Below are 27,338 nucleotides of genomic sequence, written 5' to 3' on the forward strand. Positions count from 1 at the left end.
TGCTGCTTTACCGCATGCAAATACCTACCTGATTGCCAAACCACCACTCACCCAATAGATCGGGGGAGGTTACCTTTAAATTGGCCAATCCAGAGCCTTGGTGGGAAATATGGCTCGATATTGAAGCGTTCCCACCTCCTAGAGAGGTCAATAGGTTTAGACACCACCTGGGCAACCTTTGTACAACCTTTCATTTTGAATATTCCTGCCATTAATTTCAATCAAGTAGCCAGTAACTTGAGATTTCTTTTCATTCACCATAGCCAACTTATGCTCTGTTTTGATCCATTCTGAGTCCAGCCTCTAAGCCATTGTGTTCCTCATACTTGCCCTGGTTTTGGGGCAGCTGTCAACTCTATTTTTAAACTAACCTGTGGTTACTCTGTGGACCTTAACAACAGCTAAGCTTCTGTTCAGTCTCCACCTCATTGCCATTAAGATTTAAAAAATCAAGGATCCAATTTTATTTGATTCAGCCATTTGACTGTCTCTTGATTATGTAGTCCTCAAGAATGCTTAAGCAGCTTGAGGCTTTTGCTCCATTTTTAAATTCTTAACTAAAAGTGAAGGTAATCTGTGCCCATAGCATTTATCCAACTATTTGTAGCCAATCAGGAAGTCAAGGCTTTTAGGTTCCCCCCTATTGTGAAGCTAGGTAAGTAGCTATTCCTTTTCAACAAACAGTGCATAAATACACAGTATGCACACCACATCTAAAGTAAAAGGTTCCCTTGGTCCAAGTTTCATCATTACACAGGAAAATCAGAACAATCTCATGGGGTTGCTTCACACAATCAGAAGTGCCTTTTCACTTGTGCAAGACATATTTGGATCCAAGCCTCTGTAGCTTCCTTCCTTTAGTGTAAAAACTCAAGGCAGCTTGCAACGTAAGTTAAGCGATAAACAATAAAAATAAAAGCCAGCAAGATAGCAGTTAAAAGCAGCTTCCACCTCATATTAAAATTTACTTATTTATTTATTAAAACATTTGTATCCTGCCCTATATCACTAGGATCTCTGGGCAGTGTACAGATAAAATTATACAATAAAACAACTAAAAACAAATGAAACCATTAACCAAGCTAAAACCAGTATAGAATTTAAAAGCAGTAAAACCAATTAAAACAGTTAAAACAATGTGCAAGCCCAACAAAATATTTTTTTAAAAATCTGGAACCAAGTAGATGCCTGATCAGCATTCCTATGCAGGGCTCTACAACCAAGGAGGACCTCTTCCCAATCACACCCGACTCCAAATGGAAGCGACACCTAGAGAAGCCTCTAAAAATGACTTTCGTATCAGTAGCTTCATGCTGGAAGAAGGCAATCCTTTAAGTATCTAGGCTCCATGCAATGTAGGGTCTTAAACCATAAACATCAGTATTTTCAATGGTACCTAGAAATAGACCAGGAATTATAGCAGCTGTTTTAAGTAGTGGTGAGGTCCATTTCCATCAACTGATCCATGTTAGTACCCTAGTCACTATGTTCTGATCCACCCCCCAGCTCCTGATATACACTGACCCTGGAGACTATATAGATTATTTTCCTCCATAGCCAATTTCTTCCCACTGGTTTCAATGGCAGGGTGGTAGGAGCAGAGGAGAAGAGAAATTTGTTTTTTTTTTTAAATCAGCCTGGAAATGCCACCCCTCCCTCTCTTCTTTGGAGGTTCTGATGTCAGGGCTCTCCACAGCCCAAAATAGGATTGCTCTTTAACTATGTTTTATAGGCACAAGATCTAAAAGTTGGCCTTACGTTCCAATGCAAGTGTAAGCATTATTTTACAAATGCTAGTTTAATCAATGTAAGAAATTTACAATCTACATTCATTTTTATCAATCTTTCCTGCAATCAATCTACTTGGTAAGGTTTACAGAAGTTGCAAATAAGGGTTGATCACAGTAACATTGATTATTTCTGGATTAAAAGAAGCAGACCACTCCTCCACACTTTTTGTATTTCTCCAAGATTCCAAGATAAAAGTTTTTATTTCCCCCCCCAAAATTCACTGTACTCACTAGGTTTACATGTCAGCAACAATCCAAATCATGGGTTGTTGAAAATGCAGTGGGAGTGACCATCATGCAGAATTCTGAGTTGTTGGGGGACAAACAACTCACAATTTGAATCATTGTCCCCCAACAGTCTAGAGTTCTGGGTTCATCTGAACATCACATAAACAAGCCATGGACATCAGCATTCTTGGGTTGCTTGTCACAGTGGAAGCAGTGCAACATTCTGGGATTCAAAACTACACAGTTCTTGCTCTGTGAAATTAGAGGTCTAATTCCTGGGACTGATCACTACTAATCGACACTACCATCGACCAGTTCCCTGTTGTCCTCTGCTAACCTTCACAATAGTACCATTGCAGTTGGAAATAGCTGAATTATCAAAGAACACAAAATTCTTAGACATAAATATTCATAACTTAGTCCTACATATTTATCTTTACACTAAACAGATGCATAGGGCAGAGGCACGTAAGTTCCAAATTCCATAGTCTATTTTTTCATTGACAGGTAATACTTAAGAAAATAGACCATGGACTGCACCAAAGAGTGGGCTCAGATTTTTCTAGACAACGCATTTGTGGTATGGGACTGTACAATTTTTTCCTACTGTACAGGACATAATTCTTTAAATAGTGCCAGTCTGTCTGGGCTACACCACTTGTACCAGTTATAGCACCAGTTAAACCTCTTAGTTCAGCTGCTATTGCCTTGATAACTTTCAATTCCTGAAAAAGTTGTGGGGACACTTGTAAAACAAGAGGACTTATATAGTTCAGCCTATTTGTCCATCTAGCCCAGTATAGTCTACTCCAACTGGCAGCAGGTCTCTGGCAGTGATCTTTCCTATCATCTGATCTTTTTAACTGGAGATGCCGGAAATTGAACCTGCATGTAAAAGTATTTCTCCCAACACCTACCTTCATGAAGTTAACTGATACATAAAGGAACCATACTCTTTGTAAATTGTGTTTCAATGTTTTATTTTGGAGGTTCATTTCAGATATAAAAAGTCAAAATTCTTACATCAGTCTTTAAAAGAAAGCCATGCACACAGTTCAAAATGTTTACAACTTAAATTGTAGTTTTCCTTCAATTTTTTTTTTACTTCTTAGAAGCATGTTGAGCAATTGTTTCCAACGTTTTGACAATAGCCCTGGTTAGTTTGCAATAAGCATTCAGGATGAAATTTTCACTTTTAATAGTTTCTATAACCTACATAAATTCTCTTGCAATGTTTGCATGGCATGTTCCCAATTGACTATTAACTGTAACAAGCTTCCACTGCATTAAGTCAAAACTTGTCTATACTTGTCTGGTAATGATCTTCTAACCTTGAAAACCATGTCTTAGAAAGTCCAAGACATGGACTGCCCTACAGAATCAGGTCCAAAGCATCTTTTATCCCTATGGTTTGTGAAGCCAGGTACAGGTTCAAAGGTCACTTAGAGGGAACTTGGTTCTAGATCTTAGTTCCACAAGAATGCTTCACTATATGCCCATTTCACTGGAAAACTTGAACCTCTTACTGGAGTTATATAACTGTGGTTTAATCTTGGCAAATGAGATCTCTGTTATATTTGACACACTCATGTTGCCCAGCCTATTCTTCCAGACTGTGGGATAAGGCAGTGTTTCCTTTTCTGGGTTCACATATCTAGTAATGAAATGCAACAATGGTACTTAACAGCAAAATGGACCTTTGTTATTCCAGTGTATCATGTTGCAAGACAGACTTCAGATGTCAGTATAAGGGGCTTTACTTTAAGTTGCATAGGCTGAAGAAATCTGTACACCAATATATTTAAAACTATGTGGCACAGCAGCCTGGAGTATTTATAAGCCATTACCTTTGATTTGGTACGCATGGACAACTGTACATTTTTTTTTACATATAACTTGTTAGAAACCAAAGTAATCATGCATTACCAATATGCAGCTTCTATAAGCTTGGTTTGGTTTTATGTTCCAAAAGCAAAACTTGAGATGAAAGCAGCTGTAGGAATCATAAATTCACTCTTATCTTCATCACGTTGATAACCAAGAGACATTTCTCGTATTACCACCATATGGTCTGTGAATAACTGAATAATGCATGGGAGTGGGGGCTGAAGTGCCAACTCAGAATTTAGGAAAAATGCATAGGAACCAGCCATTTTCCCAATCCAATTAGTATAATGTTTCACATTGATGGGTCTGCCATCAGTCTGTACTGTTAGTATTCTTTTGACTTCATCTGAGCCAGAATATGGAAAATAAGGCTCCAAACAAAACTGGATTGTGACCTATCTGCTCATGTATCTAGGCCAGTATCACATGGAGGTTCTAACCTGTGGCAGATGTTCAAGTTTATCTCCTATTAGTAGTACTTATGGCTCTTAAAGCAACAGTCACAACCATTCAAACCTTACAGATGTCCCTTGTTTAAATGCATTTATATGGCACAATATTATTTCCACATGTTTCTAGAGGGAAAGTTCATGGCACCAGTATTTTCCTTAAAAATTGTAACAGCAAATGGATTAATTTATAGCAGCATTTTTTTTTACACAATGTATTGAAGTTAGTGTTTAGGGTTGCCATCTTTTTCTCAGATAGGGCTCCTGTACCTTTAACTGTTGTGTGATAAGTAGAAACTCTATAGGGGTAGATATAGTGATTGGAAAAGATTCAACTATTGAAGTTTCTGTCTGTTATGCAGCAATTAAGACACTAAAGTCCTAGGTGGCAACCTAGTTGTGTGGGCAACAGTATTTACACTACATTTACTTTCCACTTTACACTATACACCTGTTGGATTATTTACAGTGGGTTTATGTTACAAAGAAAGAATGAGAAAAGACAAACTTTCACAATAGAGGTAGTTCTTTACCTCAACCACAGTTCTGACTTTAGGGAGGAAGGGATGTTCAGTGTAAATGCTTTTTAGAGGTTTCTGAAACTGGAACATGTACAATCTCTACATCCATATTTTGGTGGCAGATATTAGTGAAGCTTATTTAAATATGTAGTCTGCCCTTTTCTTAAAACTCTGGATAGTTATATTCCAAATAATGATTTGATTCACGTGTTCTAGAAATAGACTGGAAAAGGATGGGATGGTCTCTAATAGTGAATCAACACCTGATTAACAGCAAAGAAAGCCAATGCTGACCTTGTAAAAAATGAGAGAAAGCAGGTTAAGGGATTGGCATATTTGCCTATTGTTTTTAATCTACTTGTTTGGCTAAATAACTAAGCAAGAGCAGTTTGAAGGATTGGCAACAACAGACAAGCTGGCACTGCTCTGGTTAGGATTTATGTGAAATACTTTGAAGGAGGAAGTTTGACATTGAAGGCACTTTTTGTTGGTTTCCACTGCCTTTTAACTCCCCCAGTTAATTTTATTCTGAAGTAGGGAAATAAGGACAAGTATTCTAAAGCAAAGTTCCCCAAACTATTTTTGATTTTTAGGAAATTTAAGAAACAAAATTAAGCGAAACTCAAATGCCAAGTTACACATTCACTGTTTAATTAGATACTTAAGTTATCTATGCTTTAAAAACCCCACAAAGAGGGCCATTTAAGGCATCTTTTAAAAATCCCTGTATGGCTTTGGTTTGCTGAAAAATTACACGTTGCTAAAAAAGAAAAAGGTGTATGTTTGAACAGAAACTGTTCACACACTCAGGATTTTGATGACTATACCCATAGCACATGACCACTAAAACATCTCCCCTTGCGATGGTGAACAAAAAACTAATTCAGGATTTTATCTTACAGTAGAGGGCAATCCAGAAGTCTGTGCTGAAGTAACATATAGAGAGTTGTTATCAGGATGGGAAGAGACAACAGAATTTCCATTGGTTGGTGAACACCCCAGTTTCAATTTTTCCAAGTACTCTGCATGTACAGGCTTGTGACACTGAAGGACCTTGATTGCATCCTCTACTTTAAACCATTCTCTCTTCCTTCCTATTAAAGAAGAAAAAGCAAACATTTCAAAGAACAGATAGCTTGAACCTTAAAATGTGTTAATTTCAGTAGTATTTATTACAACTCCAAAATATACACCCTATTTTTCAGTATCTAAAGATGCCAAGGTGAGCAAATGTGAGCCACCCCAAAAAGTCCTCTAGAAACCCACCTTTCTTTAAGAGCTTGTTCCTACTCTTAGAAATGGCATGAAGAATTATGAGAGCAGTGGTATTAACTACAGGCTACCAACATCTTCAACTCTGATCATGAAATTCCCAAGTTGGTCTTATGATCTTAGGTGCTGAATTAGTATCCTGAGCTTTTGGAACTATAAATAAAAGCTTCTAATTACCACAGCTGGCTGAATGGCTCAGTGTGAGAATGGTGTCTACTTTTAATGCATTATGTGCAAATGAATATGCATCTAAGTTTGTCCATCTGCTCTCTTGCCAATGAGCAAGTTTCTTGTTCTTATCTACTCTCTATTTTGCTTCTCTGCCTATATCTTGTTCTAGTTTATTAAAGCACGTAGCATTCTGAATATAACTGGACATTCATAATAACCCAAGTTCTTTCAACATATTTGCAATTTAGAATGTCTTCAGAGATGATTATGATAAATGAGAATTAACTACTTCCACAAATTTATGGATGTTATTAGAGGTGCCCAATTAATGTTAAAATAATATGAGCTGTTCTTTGTTCTACTTTGAACCTTTTTAAGTACATAGAATAATAGAATAGCAGAGTTGGAAGGGGCCTACAAGTAGTATACTACAAGTTAGGTACCAGATGTGTCCTAAAAATAGCATGAAATTGGCATATACAGGGAAGAAAAAGGCTTGCCTATATTAACCGAATCTTCCCAGTCTTCCAGGATTTCGGTCACAGTAAGAACATAAACATAAGTCCTATGCTTCCGATCTTGATTCTGCTTCAGTATGAAGAAAAGAGAACACAAACATTTTAATTCACACTTGCAACATCAGAGATTTACTGACATCTCAACTTTCCACTATAAAATAGTGTTCAAGGTACTTAACATTCATGAATCACAACAAATATATTACAATAAAAAAATAAAAAACAGAAAGGCAGATTGTATTAAAAACTATCAAGAGTCAAGATATAAAAAACTAATACATTAGAAAAATCAAATGTATAATACTGGCAAGCACTATAAAAATGCCTCTAATGTGTTTGCCAACTATTAGTTTTGCCTTCCGCTTAACAAGAGAACCATGATGTTATGAATAGCGCTCCACTTTGTCCATCAGTATTAGGAACTGTGGATTATGGGCTCAAACAGAACATGCTTTTGCCACTCATTGTATAGCTAGTTTTTCAGACACCCCAATTCTCAGCATATTTATTTGAAAGTCCTTCCCATTGCTTTCAAGAGAACATACATATAACTGCTTGGATTTAGTTAGGACTTCCGCCTGAATGAGTTTTAATAGATCACTTACTTTTGTGAACCAGCAAGAGTTGGATCTTATATAATAAATTCTTATTTTATTTCTTCCCTAAACTGTGGATGGATTTGGCATTTCCCCCCTATTCCCAAATCTGGCCTTGTTTTTTATAAGAAATACAGACATTAAATTGTCAGTCTTTAATTCAAGTACTTGTTTTCTATGTACTCTCCCTCCCACCCTGTATTAGCAGAAGTATAAGCTATATTTCTAGAGTGTACATTCATGAAGATTTAAAAAAAAATCCAAAATAGCTCACCTCAAATATGCCCAGCAATCTGCCTAGTTTTCCCTTCACTCCAGCCTGCAAGGAATAAAGATTGTCAGATTTCTTTCCCCCACAAGAAGTAGCAATTCTTGTTGTCATTGCAGTTTATTCGATTATAAACCAGAGTTCTTCTTCCCAAGCATGTCTGACAATGGTTTCATGATCTCCTAACTTTGTTCCCCAGCTTGAGTTTCTGTAGTTTCTCTACAGTCTAAGTATTTAGGAGTGCATGTAGAAATTCAGCACACTTAATCTCAACTTGAAAGAAGTTGTATTCTTTAAGAGCATCCAGGGTTGTCCATACTTTAAACACATACTTGTGTTCTTCAATCACCACATCTTGGAAATGTTAGATTAGGGCAAATCAGAGGCCATAAAAGAAGTCTAAACCTATAATAAAGTGGATAAGTATTATGAACAACCTTAATATACTTCAGAGAAATTTTTTGCCCCTCCGCTTTTGGCTGATCTAGTTCAGAAATGGGCCACAGCTAGATTGCAATCTTCTGTAGATCCTGGGTGATTTGCAGTAGATTGGCAAGAATTTCTCAATCTAAATTGTTTAAAATAGCAACAAATTGCCCTTCTCCCCCTAAATTATACTGCTGAAATGAAGAAGGCTGCGGGTTAATCAGGAGTCGGGTTTTGTATGGAAGAAATGCAAGTCCTGTTGAGGTCTGGTACTAAAAAAAACAAAATACCCAAACCACAAATTCCTATGCTTAGAATTATTTAAATCTAAGAGTATGGCTTTTATATTTCACTTCAGCTGGTGGATCTTGGGGTCATATGAAATAACAAAGTAGATTCTACAACCCTGAAGTCTGCCCACCCCTGAACTAAGCATCTTTCTAAAACAATCCAGATTTTAGCAGAGCTCTTAACCCAGAATTTTTGAACCAAACTGCATACTTGGGGTTACAAACATCAACTTTGCCATGGATATACAATGATAATCCCTAAACATTTCCTGATATGGATCTCCTTCACCTGTCCTATCTGAAAAAAATAGCTTTAATTTCTATACTTTTGCCTATAAGCAAGTTATCTGAATTGAGAGAATGTTCCTAGTGGTGATTGTAAGGTCCTAAAAGAATTAGGCAAATTTAAATTTGCGTACATAGACAAAAAGGATTGTATTTTAACAATACAATATACAATTCTAAAGGATGTCTTCAAATAAATACTCATGCAAGAGGCGCCATATGCTTTAGGGTGGATTCCTGCATTGAACGGAGGGTTGGACTCGATGGCCTTATAGGCCCCTTCCAACTCTACTATTCTATGAAGTGCTAAACAATGCAAGACATAGTCTTTGAAAAATCAATTTATATCCATCACTGACCCAACAACAAACATTAAACAAAAATAAACTTGTCAAATTCCGGGTTATGTGTGGCAATTGACACTGTATGATACACAAATATAATGGCAATTTTATAAATACATTTTAACTATGACTAAGTCTGAATAAAACTTCAAGATTTTTATTCCGTTTATGGCATAAGCTTACCATGAAGTAATGTAAGTGCTGCTATTCAAGTTATTTCTGAAGACAGTTTCCTTTACTGTGGCAAAGAACTACAGTTAAGTGTGGTACTGTAGCATTTGTATAGGTCTCCACATGCCTTCTTACAGTTACAGTGTATCAGTTCATAGCACTTTCCCCAAGCTTGTCCAGGAGTTGTCCTATTTTGGTTGCATTGAGCTCCATTTCTCCTCTCCCAACTTTAGGCTGGAGGACTTAGCAACTGGATCTCATTGAAATATCATTCCCAATATATGTCACCATGATAGACGGCATGTATTGTGTGTTGGAGAGCCACCTATATTCTCCAGGGATCACAAACTTCTTGAGAACAGATGCTGCTGTGCCTCATTAACTTTGCACTATTCACTGCTTCTACACACGTTTCAAGTTGCACCATGTATTGCCAGCAGTATGTTGGGGCTTCTGCCATTGTCAGAAGTGTAGATGTGACTTCTGGAAATATGTTCCATGTGTCCTGAATTAACTTTTTGCCTTTTCCAGCAAAAGACAAAGTCATGTTACTCCCAGTGGATGTGGCCCTATGTGGATCCTGTGCCTGAAAATAGTGGAAACTATTTTCCACATAGTGGAAACTCCTAGAGATTTGGATGCATGACTGGGTGGGAAGCTCAAAGCTTAGGGTACACAAGTCCAGTTCCTTATTCATTATACATATTTTGAGTATTGCTGGCATGGTAACAATATGCAAGACATACAGCGTCGGCTGCCAAAAGTGTTAGGCCAGAAGTAATGTGATGGCAATTCACAGAGGATACTGTAGAGCAAAGGCGTGTTAAGGAGACATGACAGACGTGTATGAAATTATGTATGGTGCGGAGAAAGTGGATAGGGAGACATTTCTTTCTTGAAATATTAGAACCCAGGGTGATTGCACAAAGGTGATTGGTGAAAGATTCAGGACAGATAAAGGGAAGTATTTCTTCACACAGCGCATGAACTATGGATGTAGTGATTGGCACAAATTTTGATGGCTTTCAAAGGGGACTGGACAAATTCATGGAGGATTAGGCTATCAATGGCTACTATTCCTGATGGCTATATGCTACCTTCAGTATCAGAGGCAGTATGTCTATGTACCCCAGTTGCTGGGGAATATGGGTGGAGAGTGCTGTTACACTCATATTCTGCTTGTGAATTTCCCATGGGCAGCTAGTTGGCCAATGAGTGAGCTGAATGCTGGGTCTGATTCAGCACGGCTCTTGTATTCTGTACTGGGGCTCTGGGTAGCCACAGAAAGCATTCTGAGTCCTGCATTCCCTTCTGCTGATGCTTCCTTAAGCAGGTCACCTCACCTTGCTGCATAGGAGCACCAACTCTCATTAAGATTTCTGTTAAGATTTTTATAAGTTGTCTTTACACATGTGGAAACCATGTGTATACCACCTCTTTTCTATCTTCCTAGGGTGCAGTTCTTGCTAACAATAATTTAAATATAATTTATGAAATTGTAAGAATTTTGTCCTGCCTTGTGGACTAGATGACAGAATAACTCATTTATCAGTCACCTGCCCTGGTCACTGCTTACTGGGATGCACCCCCTAAACTAATCTGCTGCCCTCTGGTCCAGTGGAGGATGCTGTCCAGTCACTAGTGTTGAAGAAAGATTCAGCTGCCAGTCTAGTCACCTTTAGTACATGGAGTGGGGGTGGGGCACCATCTTGTCCTTTGCCTCAAGCAGCAAAGTGTCCCTGTTCAGAAACAACAAAGCAGCAAAATCAGATGTCTCTTGCCATATGTTTTTGTTACATGCCTGTCTATGGAGAGTAGCAATTGCCTTAAGGTGCATAGATTATCCAAAGTCTACTAGCACACAGCTGACCAAGCACTGCTACTGTCTGGAAGCACAGTTTGAGAGAAAGCTAGAACTGATTCCCCGAAGTTCATGCTGTGCACAAAACTTAAATTCCTTCTGCCTTAAAGACCAATAGCCCTTGGCTTTCACCAAGCTTAGATTATTTATCACTTAAAATCCAGAAAGGACATCCATGTATCATTGCAAATTGAGAGTTTGCAACTGTTTACCTCTTCATAGACTTCTCTGACAGCAGCACCACCTGGTTCCTCTTCTGGTTCCATTCCTCCACCTGGAACAATCCACTGATCTGGATACCGGCTACTGCTTACTAATAGCACCTGCAAAAAAGAAAAGATGGTGTTTTCTTATGACTGCATGAATTTAAAACCTGATGAGAGCCTTCATGAGTCAGATTTTGTAAAACCTAAGCTCACACTGAATAAACTTTATCTAGGCAAGAAACACCATTTAAGTTAAAAGATCTAATCTGGAGATGAAAGGCTGTAAACTCGAAGAATTCTGCACCTTCCTCTTGCAATGTGTGTGTATAATACACACACACACACGTTTTCAAGCCGCACAGGGTATCCATCAACTTAAGTATGTTGTCCTGAACGTCTACATGGTTCACAGTCACTATAAGACTGTCAGTTTGGATAAGCCAAAATGAAGTTTTTTCAAAGTATCTTATCTTTTCTGACAGTTTTGAATTGTTTGTCTTGTTCTGCAGAGATGTTTTAGTAAATAATTAGAAAGATTTTCTTTCACATTGCAAGGACAGTATTTATTATTATTTATTAACAATTATTTATATTTCTCATTTGAAACAAATCCACTGTAAGGGAAGGTTACAACAGCTGGGACTGTTTAGCTTGGGAAAAAGAGGGTAAAGGGAGACATGATAGACATGTACAAAATTATGCATGGTCTGGAGAATGTGGATAGGGAGACATTTTTCTCCCTCTCCCATAATACTAGAACCTGGAGACATCCCATGAAGCTGATTAGTGGGAAATTCAGGACAGATAAAAGCAAGGACGTCTCCACACAGCACATAGTTAAACTATGGAATTCACTACCACAAGATGTAGTGAAGGCCACCAATTTGGATGGCTTTAAAAGGGATTGGATAAATTCCTGTAGAAGGCTATCAATGGCTATCAGTCCTGATGGTTTTGTGCTACCTCCATTTTTGTTCCCCCAGTTGTGGGGGAACATGGGGGAGGGTGCTCTTGCACTGAGTCCTGCTTGCAGGTCCCTGGTTGTCAGCTGGCCACTGTGTGAATGGGGTGCTGGACTAAATGGACCCTTGACCTGTTCCACCATGGCTGCTCTTATGTTCTTAAATCCCAAAGTAGTTTACAAAAGAAAGCAAACAAACACAAAAACAAAAGAGACTGTGGCTGTAATATCAGTATGCATAATATGTTCCCTAAGGCACATCTTGTCTTTGACTATGTGAACAATAAATGGTGCCAGGAATTTATATATAAATATATTTATTTAGTGCAAGCCATTCATATTCATGGATGTGCCTAGTATGCCCACATGGAGAATAAAGGCATCCAGTGATCTACTAATGCGAATGAGTCCTAATTTACAAGACACTAAGAGTAGAATCATGACCTAATTCAGATATCAAGGCAATCTTTCAATTTCTGCCAAAGGATGATGATGATGATGATGATGATGAAGAAGAAGAAGAAAAAGAAGAAGAAGAAGATGATGATTGTTGTTTATTTCTTATGTTCACTGTTCCGGAATCTATTTTAGATATGAACATTATATAAATATTGCAAATAAATAACTTATGCAAATGTATTCATCCTCTTCACTTCAGTGGAAACCCAGATCATTCTGGATACGATTTGTTCTTGAGACCAGATTCACATGTAACAACAACCCAGCATATGGGTTGTTTAATTTTGGGTTGTAGTTTCGTGCGAAACTGCAAAGAGAACCCATGGTTTGTTCTTGGGTTGTGAACTCTGGGCTGTTGTTACAAGTGAACCTATAACCATGGATTGTTTCACCAGACTACACAGGTGGTAAACACGAGTGGTAAAAACACCAAAAACTGGTCACTCTACATGGTAGTACTACAGTGCCACAAAAGCATTTGAGATACAGAGAGCAGGCAAAAGAGGAGGGAATCAAACATTTCAGAAACTGAAAAAACAACGTGCGCTTTGCATGTTGGGCTGGCAGACAAACTCTGGGTAAGGCAAAAGTCCATTGTCTGGGCTGTTGTTATGTGTGAAGCTAGTCAACATTTGAATATTGCAGTAAGTTTTTGTTATGTTTTTCCTCAGTCATCGCATGAGCACTGTCTATATTTCTCAAATAGCAGCAGAAAAACTTCTTCAGTAAAAATAATTACAATATAATTTCACATTATCCAAATTATACTGGCTTTGTTCAGTTAGCTGAAAAACCTCCAGTTTTAAGTGGTCTTGAGAATAACTCGAGGTTTCAGAAATTAGACTGAAGACAATTACAGCATTGTTTATATATAACCTTACGCAATTATACATTAACTACGTAAGAGAAGTTTTGGAACTTTAGAATTACAAGCAGAATGCTCCTGTTTGGGATTTGAAATACATACATTACTTAATACTCTCAGTTCTACTGTCATACAGTTTGAAGGTAATGACCTGGTTCATACATAACAACCCAGAGTTCACAAGACAACAACAACCCATGGGTTCTGTTCCTGGGTTGTCTGTAACACTCCATAGTTAAACATAGTGCAGGGTTCACATGTAATGACAACCCATACTCAAGGTTGTTGTTTTGTGCGAACCAGGCCAATCTATTTGATATATACACTAATATTACCAGACACTTTGTTAAGAGCCAGGCACATCAGCTTCTAGGCTTCCACTGCACATAATCACTTGTATAGTGACTAGTTTTCTAATTCATATTGCCTTTGTAATACTTCCACCATCATTTTCAGGACTGTTTCAGTCAGATGTATCCTAAGAAATGGTTGTTCTCTGTTTTCTGGGGAAATGTACAGTTTTATGCAGAGGTATTTCTTTTCGATTTAGACCTTAACACAAGAAAGCCAGAAGATGATAGACCAAAACAGTACAACCTCCTCAGGCCTATTGGAAATTACAACTCAAAGTAACTTATTGTTCACTATCCAGAATTTCTGATTCCATCAGTTTACTTTGTTTGAAAGCCAAGACAGGCAATTAATATTGTTGAAGCATATGAGCATTTTCTTACATTTCCTGATGTAGCAGCTACAAGGAGTAGGGGTTATGAATATAACGAACCCTATAAATATAACGAAGAACTTCAGAGATGCAATACGGATGTAGGTAACTTGTGTAAATCCGATGAAGCAGCTCCGCTGATGGAACTAACTCTGTCAGTAGAATCAGCAGGTGGCAATTCCCCCTGCTGCAAGCCCTCAAAATCTGCTCCAGAGGGCTGGGGAGGAGAGAGGTAGAGTGTCCCATTGTGCAAGTGGCAACATTGGACCCTGTCCTTTAAAAATTATATTCAATTTGGCAAACTATTTCCCTTATATCCTACTTTAATCTTGAATGTTTTCTGCTGTAATCATAATTGAATGATACTTGATTTCTTTTCAGTGAAGGAACTAGTGCTTTCCATAGTCATGTGACAAACAATTATGAACAGGATTATTCTTCTCTATCAAAACACTCAGCTTAGTGAAATTGTTCCAATCAGCATTTACATTGTCCAGGCCTGTGATCAGAGGTTCTAGTTTCTAGTGCAGGGGGGAAGGAGTCATTGTTTGGCTTGCCTGGAGCTTAAATACATGGCTTTGTACCATTACATAAGATTCAGAGCCATGACATATCAAAACATGACACTGTTTTGAATGACTGACCCTAGCATTAGTGGAGAAAAGCAGGTGTTAACATAAATAACTTCTGCCATTGTAAAGACCTTAAATAAACTTAACGTGTCATATGATCAAAATCAGTTTCAAAACATATAGCATTAACTAGATGTTGACTAAATTTTACAAGGCAAATGTGAGATTTGTCATAAATTCCTAGTTTCTTAATATACCAGGGATTTGTAGCAATGTTGGTTATTATGGTTATTATTATTTTTTAGAAATAAATAATCCCCCTACCTCTCAGTATAAATGTAATGCTCTGTAAACATTACTTTGGGCCTGTTCAGACAACACACTAAGCCATGGTTAGGTTGCTAACCCTTTTGCAACAAATGGTTAGCGAGCATGTTTAAACTGGGGTTATGTAGCCACCCTGGTTAGAAATGGTTCAGACAATACACTAAGTCATAGTTCACATAACACACTAACTCATTTTGTTGTTAAGCAGCATGGTTTAGTGTGTTGTCTGAACGGGGTCCATGTCAATGGTTCCCACAACACACTAAGCCTTAATGTTTAACTCAAAATGCTTAACCACCATGGCTTTGCGTGTCGTCTGAATAGGGTCTTTGAACAAACATTTTTCAGAAGATGCATTGGCAAGACATGGAACTTTCAGAACTACAACCAATAAAATGTGTTCTGAGTAAGCATCCTAAAAAGTATAGGGAATAATGCTCTTTGTTTTAACGCCTTAAATACATGTAACATTACTACTGACCTCCTGTATTCTTTTTACATATCCAGACACTAATTTGCTGTATTCTAAACTTGTGTATCAACTATTTACTATTTTCAGCCATGACAGATTGTGTGTGGATAGAACATTAGTGCATTTTACGGAGTGCAATACATTTGTTTCAAGCATATTAATTGGAAAGTTTCTCAAAAACCTGTCCTACTGTCTACTACTGCCCAGAGAGTTTCGACCATGAGGTGGTATATAATGTAATAAATAAAGAAATAATAAATAAATAAAGATCCTTCTATAATCAATCCATACTAGTGGATGTGACATAGCTGTGTGGAAAATCCTGACCATATCATTTTTTGTGCTAGAGAACCTTTTAATTTCGTCCGTCCCCCCCCCCCCCAATCAATGTCAGGTCTAGGGTTTTGACGGCCCTTGGGCACCAGCACCTTCAGTGAGTCTGCCTTCTCACTCATTGTCAGCAGCTGCTATTCTCCTTACCTTTTTTCTCAGCATTGCTACCACTTGCCTGCTTGACTGGCAGAGATTCAGTGAGCAATTAGCCAGTGGCATCTACTGGTCATCACCACCATGGTCTGAGCCAGAGCAAGGGCTGGTGAACAAGCAGGTTGCAATGGTAAAGAGGAGGAGCAAGTCCAGGAAGCTCTTGTCAATGGGCACCTGCTGAGGAGTGGGCCCTCTGCAGGTGCCCAAATGATATGGTCAGAACTTCCCCATTCCACCCTTGTGGTGTTGTGATTAGAGAGTTGGACTGGGACTTGGGAGATCCGTGTTCTAGTCCCCAATTAGCCATGAAGCTCAATAGGTGACTTTGGGCCAGACACTGACTCTCAGTCTATCCTACCGCATAGGGCTTTAGTGAGGATAAAAATGGAAGGGAGAAGAAACCTGTAAGCTGCCTTGGATGGGGAAAAATGAGGATACAAATGGAATAATAATAATAATAATAATAATAATAATAATAATAATAATATAATGATGATGATGATGATGATTCCAAGGTGGCTGGTTCACAACAGAATGCAAAGACACAATAAAACAAAATCTACTTGTCAGAAAACTGTTGAAGATCCAGACACCCTGTCAAGAAAATAAGAAGGAACTAACTCCCAGAGGTAGATCCCTGAATATGTTATTACACACAGGACTGTGGAGGACTGCCAAATATTTATGTTCAAAAATAGTAGTTAGAACAAGGCAACACAACACTTCTTAAAAAAGAGAAGGCTGAGCAATTGTTCAATTCTTTCTATAAAAAGTCAGATTTTCTACAGTCTGACACTGAAGAATCTTTGGGAGGAAAACACAGAAGGATAATTATTTTATATCAAGTAGATTTTGCATGAAGAGTAAATAAAGCATGGCTACTCTGCTTAGTGTGGAAGCTCATCCTGCCTTCAACTTACTGAAATGCACAGGTCTAAGTTCAGCATGCTCACTGCAAATAAACCTAGAAAAGTTAATGAAGTGAAGAAAAACAAAGAGGTGAGTCAGCATACCAACAGTCAATAGCATTGGTACCTGTTGTGAAGCCCTCCCACTGATATGTGAGACAATAAAAAGCCTGCCATGTAACCCACAAAGCTTTATTCAGTAAACAGACATCTCTTCACACATGAAGGTAGTATGAATGCTAGGAGCTATCTTCTAAGCTTAATTAGCTTAACAAAGCAAGGCACTTGCCTATCAACTAAACGGAGTGTTCACCCCATCCACCCCCGCAGTGCACAACAGGCTTTTACTGAACCCTTCCTTCAGTGAAGTCTTCAAGTTGAAACCTCTGGCGAGTGGCTAGCCTAGCAGACCATCTCTCACCTCCTCCCAACTCTGCCCACATGACCCTGCAGTGGACTCTGGAATCTGTCAACTCCAATGTTCTCTCTGACAATGACTGCATTTCCCAGGGGCGGGGAGGTCCGAGCCTGGACATCCTGTTGAACAAGCTCCTGGGAAAGATTCCTCCATGACTCCTGGGGAGTCTTGGAGAATTTCCTCTCCCACTTCCTGTCTTCATTGGTATACTTCTTCAGCCTCTGAGTCCAATTCAGGCTCCACCACCCCCACCACCCCACCAAAACTAGGGAGAATGGGCCTGATCCTTTTTGTTGTTTATTCGTTCAGTTGCTTCCGACTCTTCGTGACCTCATGGACCATCCCACGCCAGAGCTTTCTGTCGGCTGTCGCCACCCCTAGCTCCCCCAAGGTCAAGTCTGTCACCTCCAGAATATCATCCATCCATCTTGCCCTTGGTCGGCCCCTCTTCCTTTTGCCTTCCACTTTCCCTAGCATCAGCCTCTTCTCCAGGGTATCCTGTCTTCTCATTATGTGGCCCAAGTACTTCAGTTTTGCCTTTAATACCATTCCCTCAAATGAGCAGTCTGGCTTTATTTCCTCGAGTATGGACTGGTTTGATCTTCTTGCAGTCCAAGGCACTCTCAGAATTTTCCTCCAACACCACAGTTCAAAAGCATCTATCTTCCTTCGCTTAGCTTTCCTTATGGTCCAGCTCTCGCAGCCATAGGTTACTACGGGGAATACCATTGCTTTAACTATGCGGACCTTTGTTGTCAGTGTGGTGTCTCTGCTCTTAACTATTTTATCGAGATTTGTCATTGCTCTCCTCCCAAGAAGTAAACGTCTTCTGATTTCCTGGCTGCAGTCAGCGTCTGCAGTAATCTTTGCGCCCAGAAATACAAAGTCTGTCACTCTAACAGCTTATAGACTCTAATAGGAGGCCTTTCCTCTATAATGAGGACCACACTGTATCCCAACTGCCTGAAGGGTAGGATTGAAGGATCACCCCCCAAACATTTTTTCTCATCTGGTCCAATGTGAATTTATTTATCAGCCTTTATATTATCCACTTTCTCAAAAGTCAACCTATTAGGCAGCAACTTAGGCCTTTAACCAAATTGGACTAAATAACTGACTGCCTTACATTTATAAGCTAAAAGCTATCAGAACTATTTCTAGTTCCATGTATCCACTACCAAAATATTCCATCTAAGGCAAAGACAATGTAGAAAGGCCACTCGCACTCAACACCATGCCATCAACATGGCAGTCATGCATAAACATAATGGCTAACATGTTATAGTTAGGAGAAAAATAGCAACATTTCAGGATAACAAACACAGCTCTCAATGTGGCCGCTCCACAGACAAAGTGTTTAATTTTGCTGCTAAGGACAATAGTATTGTCCCCAACAGTGAACATTTCTTATCAGTTCCTGACGAAGGATCTTGGTATCCGAAACGTTGAGCTTTTTTAATTATACATCTATTTTTTCAACAATACCATTAAAGATTTATTATTATTTATAGCACCAGAGCTAGCCTATCTTTTTTTGTAATGTTTCAGGTGGGTCAGAATACAGCGCCATTCTCATTCCACACAAGAAATTGTTACCAAAATCTGTTTGTATGTAATTCTAGCATGTACCACAGAATCATCTTCAAAGCTCAGACAGACAGACCCACCCAGGGCTCTAAGCTAAGAGGCTAGCATAGACACCAACAAAACAATGTTCTAATTTGAACAATATACGAAGCACCATTCATATCAGAGACTTTCTTGTTACCACATGGCTTTGGTCCATTTGACAAATGGTGAGTATTTGTCTGTATTATTATAAGGGAAAGAACTTACAATGAGGATTTTTACCTATTACAACAGAGGTGCAGAACCGAATTATGTGGGTTTTCCAGAAAAAATTGAATACGAAAATTCAAAAAGTTAATTTGCACAGTGTCATCTGCATAGAAAGAAATTCAGTTTCTATCAGAAAATGTTCTGATGGCCTAAGCACAGGGGTGTACTCAACATGTTGCTCTCCAAAATGTTCTGGACTACAACTCTCATCATCCCTCACCACTGGCTATGCTGGCTACAGCTAGTGGGAGCCATAGACCAAAACATCCACAGAACTTCAAGCTGCCCATCCCTGCCCTAGTGAGATTTAATTTAGCATATTTACTTTACTTGTAGGCTGATAACCATTCATCTATTTCAACAGAATTCATCTCTCTTCTCTCCAAGGTTGTTGGGGCAAATTCAGTTTCACTGTCACTATTTATTAGTTCTATTTCACTGAGACAAAAATGCATTTCAATAAAATATATGTATGCTGGGAATAATCAACTGGAAATTATTACAACTTTGAAACTGCCAAGCTTGCCTAATATTGTGTTTGCTATTGACATAAATTCATTTTTACTAATGAACATATTTTTACTAATGAACTTACGAAACAAAAAAGGTGGAAAAATTAAGTACTGGAACATTTTCAGCAGAACCTCACTGGCAGATCCTCAGGTCCAGGGCCAATCTAGCCCGACTGGGGTTCTCCAGATGGCCACATCCCTTTCCCCTGCCCCAACCCTATTTCCTCTAACAACAAATCATTCTGTGGTTTCTGAGGTTTTGCGCAGTTCCCCCCCCCCCATTCTAAAAAGCTGAAATGCCCCTAAGGCTTAGTTACGGGCAGTAAGAGCTTTAAGCTAAACTACATTTGTATTTTGGCCCTGTCCCTTTTGCCTTCAGTTCCACACACCACAGGAACACAGCTCTGGAGAGCTTCTCCAAAATGGAATTCAGCCCTCAGGTTAAAAGAGGTCCAATACCTCTGCATTACAACTTTTGAACGTTCTCCAAAAGCACACACAAAAATTCTGCTGTGAGGACATACACTTCCATCAGAAGAACTTACAGACCAGGATATCCCTACTTACTAGAAGTGAAAAACCAGCTATTTCAATCCTTTCAAGAAATGAAGAGATGCCAGCTCCTTTTTCATTACTGGGAGCAATTAGATTCTGGCTAGCCTTGCAGAGCCTAATTGAAAGTCACAAGCAGTCTCTAGCAACTGACAGTCTACTGACATAAGTTTATATAGTATAAACTGTTGCACAGAAATCCAAGATGTAACATGCATTCTAAAAGGACAGAACTGCAAAACTTGTCCTTTGTAACAAGACACATTTCCTATTTACACAGCACCTGCATTTTGTTTACTTTCATTATGACTGTTAAGATGTCTTATCTTGCAGGAACATAAGTTACACTGAAACTGAACCCAAGAGTCTGTATGAACTTTCAACAGCAATTCTTTGAAGAATTTTCTAAAATACAATATTATTTTGAGAAAAGAATTGCCCTCTTAAGAAGAAAACGCTTGTTGAAAATGCTTGTTTCAGATTAATATTAAGACCAGCCAAGGCTCCCAAATAAGCACAAGGAGTTGACTAGTTCACAACAAAGCACAGTCTCTGTCCATACGTTTCTGTGAATTTTGAGAAATGGAACTGTCAAGCAACTCACCCGAAGTTGTTAGATATTCTGGACAAGTGGTTAGCTGCATGGTGTCCAAGGACGTTCCTATCTCACTCCTTGAAAGTATACTATTCAGACCTACAATAGCAGTTAAAAGATGCTGGGTATCTCTCTTCTTAGAATAGCTAGAGCTCCCTCTATAGCCCCAGAACTAAATACTGGAAAGATGACTCAGGTGTGTTTGATTATTGTACAATTTTTGCCTTCTCTCACAACATCTGGGCTCATCCAATGAGATTGATTGGTAGTGGCCCAATGAAAGCAATGTGAAGTTCCATGCAATACAATTAGAAATTTATTGGCACTATCTTAGATTGCTTTATAGAGGGATTACTCAGATAAATAGCTTTTAGACATAATAGCTAGAACTGGAAGTTCAATGTGAACAGGCAGCAGGTTTCCTATTTCCAAACATTGAGGATAAACAGAATTGTGTTCATGTTCTGCTGGTAAGTAGAGTTGAGTGATTTTAAATCAAATTTCTCCATTTTAAAATTCATATGCTTCTTGAACCACCATACATACTAGCTGGTTGCTATAACAAACCATTATTGGTTTGCAACAGTCTTTGTACAGTCTAGAAGCATCAACCAAAATATTTAGCTGCACAGCACACATCTTTCAAATGACAGATTTGTGCTTAAAACTTAAAGATTCTGTGTACTTCTCTATACACATATAATAAACCCAAGTAGAAGGCTAAAGCCACAAACCTATGCATAATTATTCGTAAGGAAGTCACACATTTAGTAGGACTTGCTTACAATAAAACATGCCTAAGATCAGGCTATTAAGTGCCCAGAACTTTCAAGTAACAAGGAATTGTAGTGACTAGGCAAAGCAGTGTTTCTCAGCAGTCAGAGTCCCCTTCTCCTTCTTTTGGTTTGCTATAACACAGAAAAATAGTTTTAAGATTAAACTCAGATTTTGGGTGCAATCCTATGCACGTTTAGACAGAAAGAAGTCCTAAAACTTCCAGCATTGCTCAGCCAGCATGGCTGGGCTAACAGTTGTAGGGCTTCTTTCTGTCTAAACGTGCATAGGATTGCACCCTTAATCCCTTAACTGAATGATCATCTAGGGGAGCAATCCTATGCCCCCTAGACAGAATCTGGGAGCTCCATAGGATAACTTATATTCCTGGATCTGAGGTCAAAGACAGCACTCTGACTGTAGACCCAAGAATCTGCACTCGCTGCCCCCTCGTAGCTGCCACAGCAAGAGCTGCACCAGCTGCCTCTCCGAGGTAGCAAAGGCAACATTGGGGAGAGAGTAATGGGAGCATGCTGGTGGGCAGAGAGGAGACTGGGAACGTATCCTGAGGCCTCCTCAGCCTCCTTCCTTCCCTCCCGCTCTGATGTGCCCCACCTAGATGGTTCCCCCACACACAAATGCAGAGCAAAGGAGTGGGGAGGCAAAGATCTCATGCTCTGAATAGTGTAGGCCAGGGGTAAGCAACCTGGTGCTCTCCATATGTTTTGGATTACAACTCCCATAATCTTTAACCACTGGCCATCTCGGATAAAGCTTTTGGGAACTAGTGACTACTAGATGTTTTTGGCCTACAATAGCCTAGCCCTGGTGTAGGCATTAATATTTGTATTGATGTTCCTGTTAAATAAACTAGTTTTAACAATATGTTTAGTATAAATAAAATTTTAAAGTAAAAAACATGTTTTTTTAAATAATAATGTTTTCACATGTAATCAGTACATATCGACCGGAGCCTGTACAGAACACTTTACTACATTGATTCCTTATCAACTGACCACACTGAGAACTAAATTTCCAATTTATACTTTGCTTTTAACTGGATGGACATTGTTGATAGAAATGCTCTATTAAGTATCCAGAAAGAAGCCAGGTTACCAAAGCATGTTAGACAAGTAAATTATGGTGGCTGACACCATCATTCAACCACATTAACATACCATAATATTTGAAGAGGGAAAGAGAGGAAAGAGCCTTTCAAGAAATAGTTATAGTCCTATGCTAGCAGTCACAACCCACTTCAGTTAAGAGTTTTGACCATGTAATAGGTCTCAGTTACATTGTGTGTGGGGTGGGGGAGCTTCCTGTCGAATAACACACTTCCAGTGGCAAGTTGCAACTGTACTGGAGCATTATACAATTGCATCATACAATTGCATCATACAACATGAAAAATGTTCGCCAACAGCTGATACAGCCAAGTCTGCTTTTAGCACAACTGCCTTTGGGTTATGTTACTAGTGTTGGCAAAATTAAAGACACAGATGCTGCGTTATAAAGGTGGGAATATCTTTGTTTCTCCCTACAACTCTACACTATCTCCAAATGGCAACTAGCACTCATCAGACATCAGCAGGCAAAATGACTTGGATGTCTGATTATATCCCTCACTTGAGGAAGGGGAAGAACAATATTATTCTATACTTAAGTTCAAAGTACTAACAAGTCATGTTGGAGGTGTCTACATAGATACAATGGATACAGTAAACCAGCCTTCCCCAACCAAGGGGCCTCCATCTATTTTAGACAGCCCCAGCCAGCATGGCCAACTGTCAGGAATTTTGAGAGTTGTGGTCCAAAACAGCCAGAGTACACCAAGTTGGGGACGGCTGCATTACACTACTGGATTTGTAAAGTTCTGCTACCTACATATTTTTGTGGAGGTAAGTCACTCTACTCCACTGTCTCACTTTCAACTAACTGGAGAAGTGAAGGTTGAAAAACTACATTAATATGTAGCCCAAAATCTATTCATGTTTACTCAGAAATAAGAAACTTTTGAGTTCAAGGGCAGTTACTCCCAGGTATGCATGCATAGGTTTGCATCCTCAGTTTTTCAGAGTTTATTTATTTTTTGCCTATCCTTATGGACATAAATTCTTAGCCAGGTTGCTGGAACAACTGACTGCTTTAGCTCACTATTTGCCACTTCAATGGATAAAGTATTTTGATAGTAACCTTTACTATCTCATTTTGAAGTGCAAGAATTAATGCTATAAAGTGTAGCTTCATTATTTTTTTCCATCTACAGAGAGAAAAGTGGTAGCAAAAACAGATTTCCACACTTATGTATGAAATCAACATTCATTTATTAGGTAGTATTTTACTTTTTCTGAGACAGAGGCACTGTGGTATTTAAAAGCTTTTACAGTATTATACTCTATTCCACTGTATGCAAAAGGCGCAATTTCAACCAGTGACTGAAAACGATATCTATTTTTATGCGCACTTTGGCTTACAAGCCAGACATTTGTGTAAGCACATCATATACAACGAGGTTTCAAAACCATTCACTAACTTTAAGCTATCTGAACTATAACTCCGCAATAAACCACCACTGGGATATTAGAGATTTACCATCATTCTGAACACATCACAAAGCAACAAAGATGGGGCAGCAACAGGAACCCACGCACCCACCCCAGTTATAGAGACTGTTCTTGTATAAATAGGAGCTAGTGCCGCCTACCTGTCTGTTCTGCAAGTGGTTGGGTGGGGGAGTTGTTTGTAAAAATGGTGACAGTCACAAAAGCAACTTGATCTCCCGGCTCCAAAAAGGTCGTTGAACTCAGACCATGCCGTTTTCGGAGACAGCCAGATCTGTCCGGTTAGTAACTAGAGTATTAAGGATGCGCAATGTTCAAGGTGGGTCCATTTCTGTATGACAAGTGGAGTTAAGGAGCAGCTGCTTCGCTTTTAGTTTTAGTCTCTCGCACAAACCACGTTTGAAGACTTTCGAACGCCCTCCCCTCCTTCCTCCCCTAACAACAACCCCTTGTAGCCAACCCAAGTTATGTGGGGTCAACTCGCGTCTACGCCCCACGGAAGAGCCGCAACCGAGCGGACCTTGGAAGGGGGAAAGAAAACGAATTTCATGCCTAGCCACCAACTCAGCTCTCCGTCAGCCATGCCGGGGAAGGAAAAGGGCAGGAACCGACGAGGCTCGCAAGGGGGCGACAAGCCTAGCCCGTTCCGCAGCACCCCGCACACAAAGGGGTCAGGTGAACGGATGGGCAGCGCCATGGAAGGGGAGGCCGATTGGGGGAGAGCGAGAAACTGGGCGCGGAAACACCACAGCCCCACACCGGAGGCGGCGGGAGCCCTGCCCTGACCCCCGGCTCCTCCCGCGCCCCGGCTCCTCATGCCCCGCCACCGAAGCCAAGCCCGTCCCCGCCGCGCTCACCTCGTCCTCCCTCTCACTGCGGAAGCACAAGCACGCCGCCCGCTTTTTGAAGCCCTCCCGGTCGTAGGTCCGCGTCTGGTTTGGCTTGAACTTCATCATAGAGGCAGAAATAATGCCGCCGCCGCCGCCACCTAGTCCAGAGCCCGGCACGCCCGCCCGTGTGGGAGACAGACTACGGAGGCCCCGCGGTGGCACCTCTTCTCTTCCGCTCGCTCGCGCGCTCTCCGGCCCACTCCGACGAACGGCGTCGAGGCGAAGGAGCCCGTTCCCGGCCGTGAGGGAAGAAGGCGGCAAAGCGCCTCTCAGGGGAACCCAGCGCCGCTACCAGCCGTGGCGGAGGAGCTGTCGGTGCCGCGGCCGCGCAGGAGCCCACGCCACGCCATGGAGTCCCTCCGTCTGCTCAGCCGGCGGGCTCCCCTTGCACAGCCGCCTCGTAAATCCCGCGGCGTCGCAGCTGGAGCCCGGCCCGAGTCTTTCTAGCAGCAGCAGCAGCCGCCGCCACCACTGCCCCTCCCGCCTCAGTCAGTCTCCCTCCCTCATCCGATCCCCCCAAAACGCCGCTGCAGCGGCCGCCGGACCCACTATTTAACTGTAACGCACATTCCTCCACCCGCCTGCGGCGTCCCGGCCTCCCCGGCGTACTGCGCAGGTGCCGGGCCCGCCTCAGAGGCGGGGCGAGGAAGGGGTAGACTGAGAGGCGGGTAGACTGAGAGGCCGGAGTGGGGAGGGTTGATCGGTTATGGGGAGCTGTGGGGTGGGGAGAAGGAGAACAACCGGCAGAGCCGGTTCACGGGGAGCCCCCAGCCTCGCCAGATTCAAGTCTCTCAGCCGCAAGGGCCGGGAATGAGAGAGAAAAGATGAGCGGGTGAGAGAAGGACGTGGCTTTCCGTGAGGAAAAGTAGCTGCTGTCTTCGCTCGCTCCCTTCTCTCTCCTCTATTCGGCCCTAATGGCCCCAATCCTTCCTGCTGCACCGCCCAGAGGAGAGAGTTATCAAGCATGGCCGGGGGTGGGGGGTCAGGCTCCTCCTCCCTTCGCAGACTCACGCAGGCTCTCTGGGTAGCGCCCTGGGCCCAATCCTCCAGGATGCCGAGAGAGACAGAGAGAGACAGAGAGAGAAGGAGGATGGGGGTCAGTAACGGGGGGCGGGGGAGGTTGCTCTTTGAGCAGTCAGGGCCAGTGTTATGGCTGGGCCCCTGCCCAGGGCCCGCACCCCAGCAGGGACCCCCTGGACTTGCTCATCGTCTTCACCATTGCAACCTGCTTGCTCACCTGGCTGTTATTCTGGCCCAGACAAAGGTGTTGGTGAGAGGGAGCAGCAACAGATGCCACTGCTTGTTTATTGGCTCTCTGCTTAGCAAGCAAGTGGTAGCAATGCTGAGAAAGGGGATGAGGAGCAATGGTAGTGAGAAGGTTGACTCACTGAGAGAGGAGCTTGCCCAAGGGTCCTCAAAAACCTGCAGCCAGTACTGGGAATAGCTACTGTTATTACTGTGTTACTACTGTTATTACTACTGTAATAGCTCATGTTTGCCTTTTTTCAGGGCTGACCTGAGAGCCCAACCATCATTGCTGCAATACCCAAAGAAAAAGTGCGACCAAATGGGTAGAGGCAGTGACTGCTTTTGTAAGGTTATCACTGGTGCATTTATCTTAATTTACCACAAAGGATTCCATATAGCAAGTCTTTGGGAAAGAGCTCTGCCTGTCAGTGCCAAAACAGACATTACTTTAAATCTGTATCTAGTAGATATGTCCCCCCCCTTTTTTTATTTTTTTTTACTGTGCAGGTTGTCCAACCTGGATTTGAACCTTGAGCTGAGGTGCTCTTCCAGAGCAACTACGTACCACGAGTTCCATTGTAGATTTTAAAACGCATTTGAAAACTCATTTGTTTTCAATAGCTTTTGGTATTTTAGCTTGATTTACTGTTACTATGATTTTTCTCTTATTTCTGTTTTATGAACCCCTTTCCCCCCTTCATATGTTTTAATGTGATTTTAGATTGTAAGCCTCTAGGCAGGGTATCACTGTTTTATTTGTATATTTTGTACAGCACCAAGTACATCGTTGGTGCTATATAAATAAATAAATAATAATAATAATGGTGTGGATTGGGGACCCTGTGCCTACTCTAGAATAAAAATGAAAAGAAAAAGACATAGTTGCTAG

General features: G+C 40.7%; 1 protein-coding gene across 2 annotated transcripts; it reads right to left on the reverse strand.

Annotated features, from left to right (window-relative positions):
* Window positions 1–5,207: 5,207 nt before the first annotated feature.
* NUDT4 (nudix hydrolase 4) lies at window positions 5,208–25,655 on the reverse strand. 2 transcript variants are annotated; one of them, XM_063133800.1, is made up of 5 exons: window positions 25,169–25,655; window positions 11,290–11,400; window positions 7,707–7,751; window positions 6,819–6,903; window positions 5,208–5,969 (listed from the first exon to the last, which is right to left on the reverse strand). In XM_063133800.1, exons 1-5 carry the CDS (start codon window positions 25,265–25,267, stop codon window positions 5,767–5,769), a joined length of 543 nt encoding a protein of 180 aa, XP_062989870.1. In that variant the 5' UTR covers window positions 25,268–25,655; the 3' UTR covers window positions 5,208–5,766. The 2 variants fall into 2 exon arrangements, with proteins under 2 accessions (XP_062989870.1, XP_062989869.1); XM_063133799.1 differs by having other exon boundaries at window positions 6,819–6,906.
* Between the last annotated feature and the right edge of the window lie 1,683 nt (window positions 25,656–27,338).

Source organism: Elgaria multicarinata, chromosome 9 (genome assembly GCF_023053635.1).
Source record: "Elgaria multicarinata webbii isolate HBS135686 ecotype San Diego chromosome 9, rElgMul1.1.pri, whole genome shotgun sequence".
In the NCBI taxonomy this organism is placed as follows: Eukaryota; Metazoa; Chordata; class Lepidosauria; order Squamata; family Anguidae; genus Elgaria; species Elgaria multicarinata.

Bases quoted from the DNA above. Each gene is read 5' to 3' on its own strand.
- NUDT4 (XM_063133799.1), bottom strand. From the start codon at position 25,267: ATGATGAAGTTCAAGCCAAACCAGACGCGGACCTACGACCGGGAGGGC. The intron at 7,752-11,289 runs GTAAACAGTTGC...TATTCCTTGCAG, and splicing joins TCAGAGAAGTCTATGAAGAG to GCTGGAGTGAAGGGAAAACT. The intron at 5,970-6,818 runs GCAAGCCTTTTT...CTTCTTTAATAG, and splicing joins GGAAGATTCGGTTAATATAG to GAAGGAAGAGAGAATGGTTT.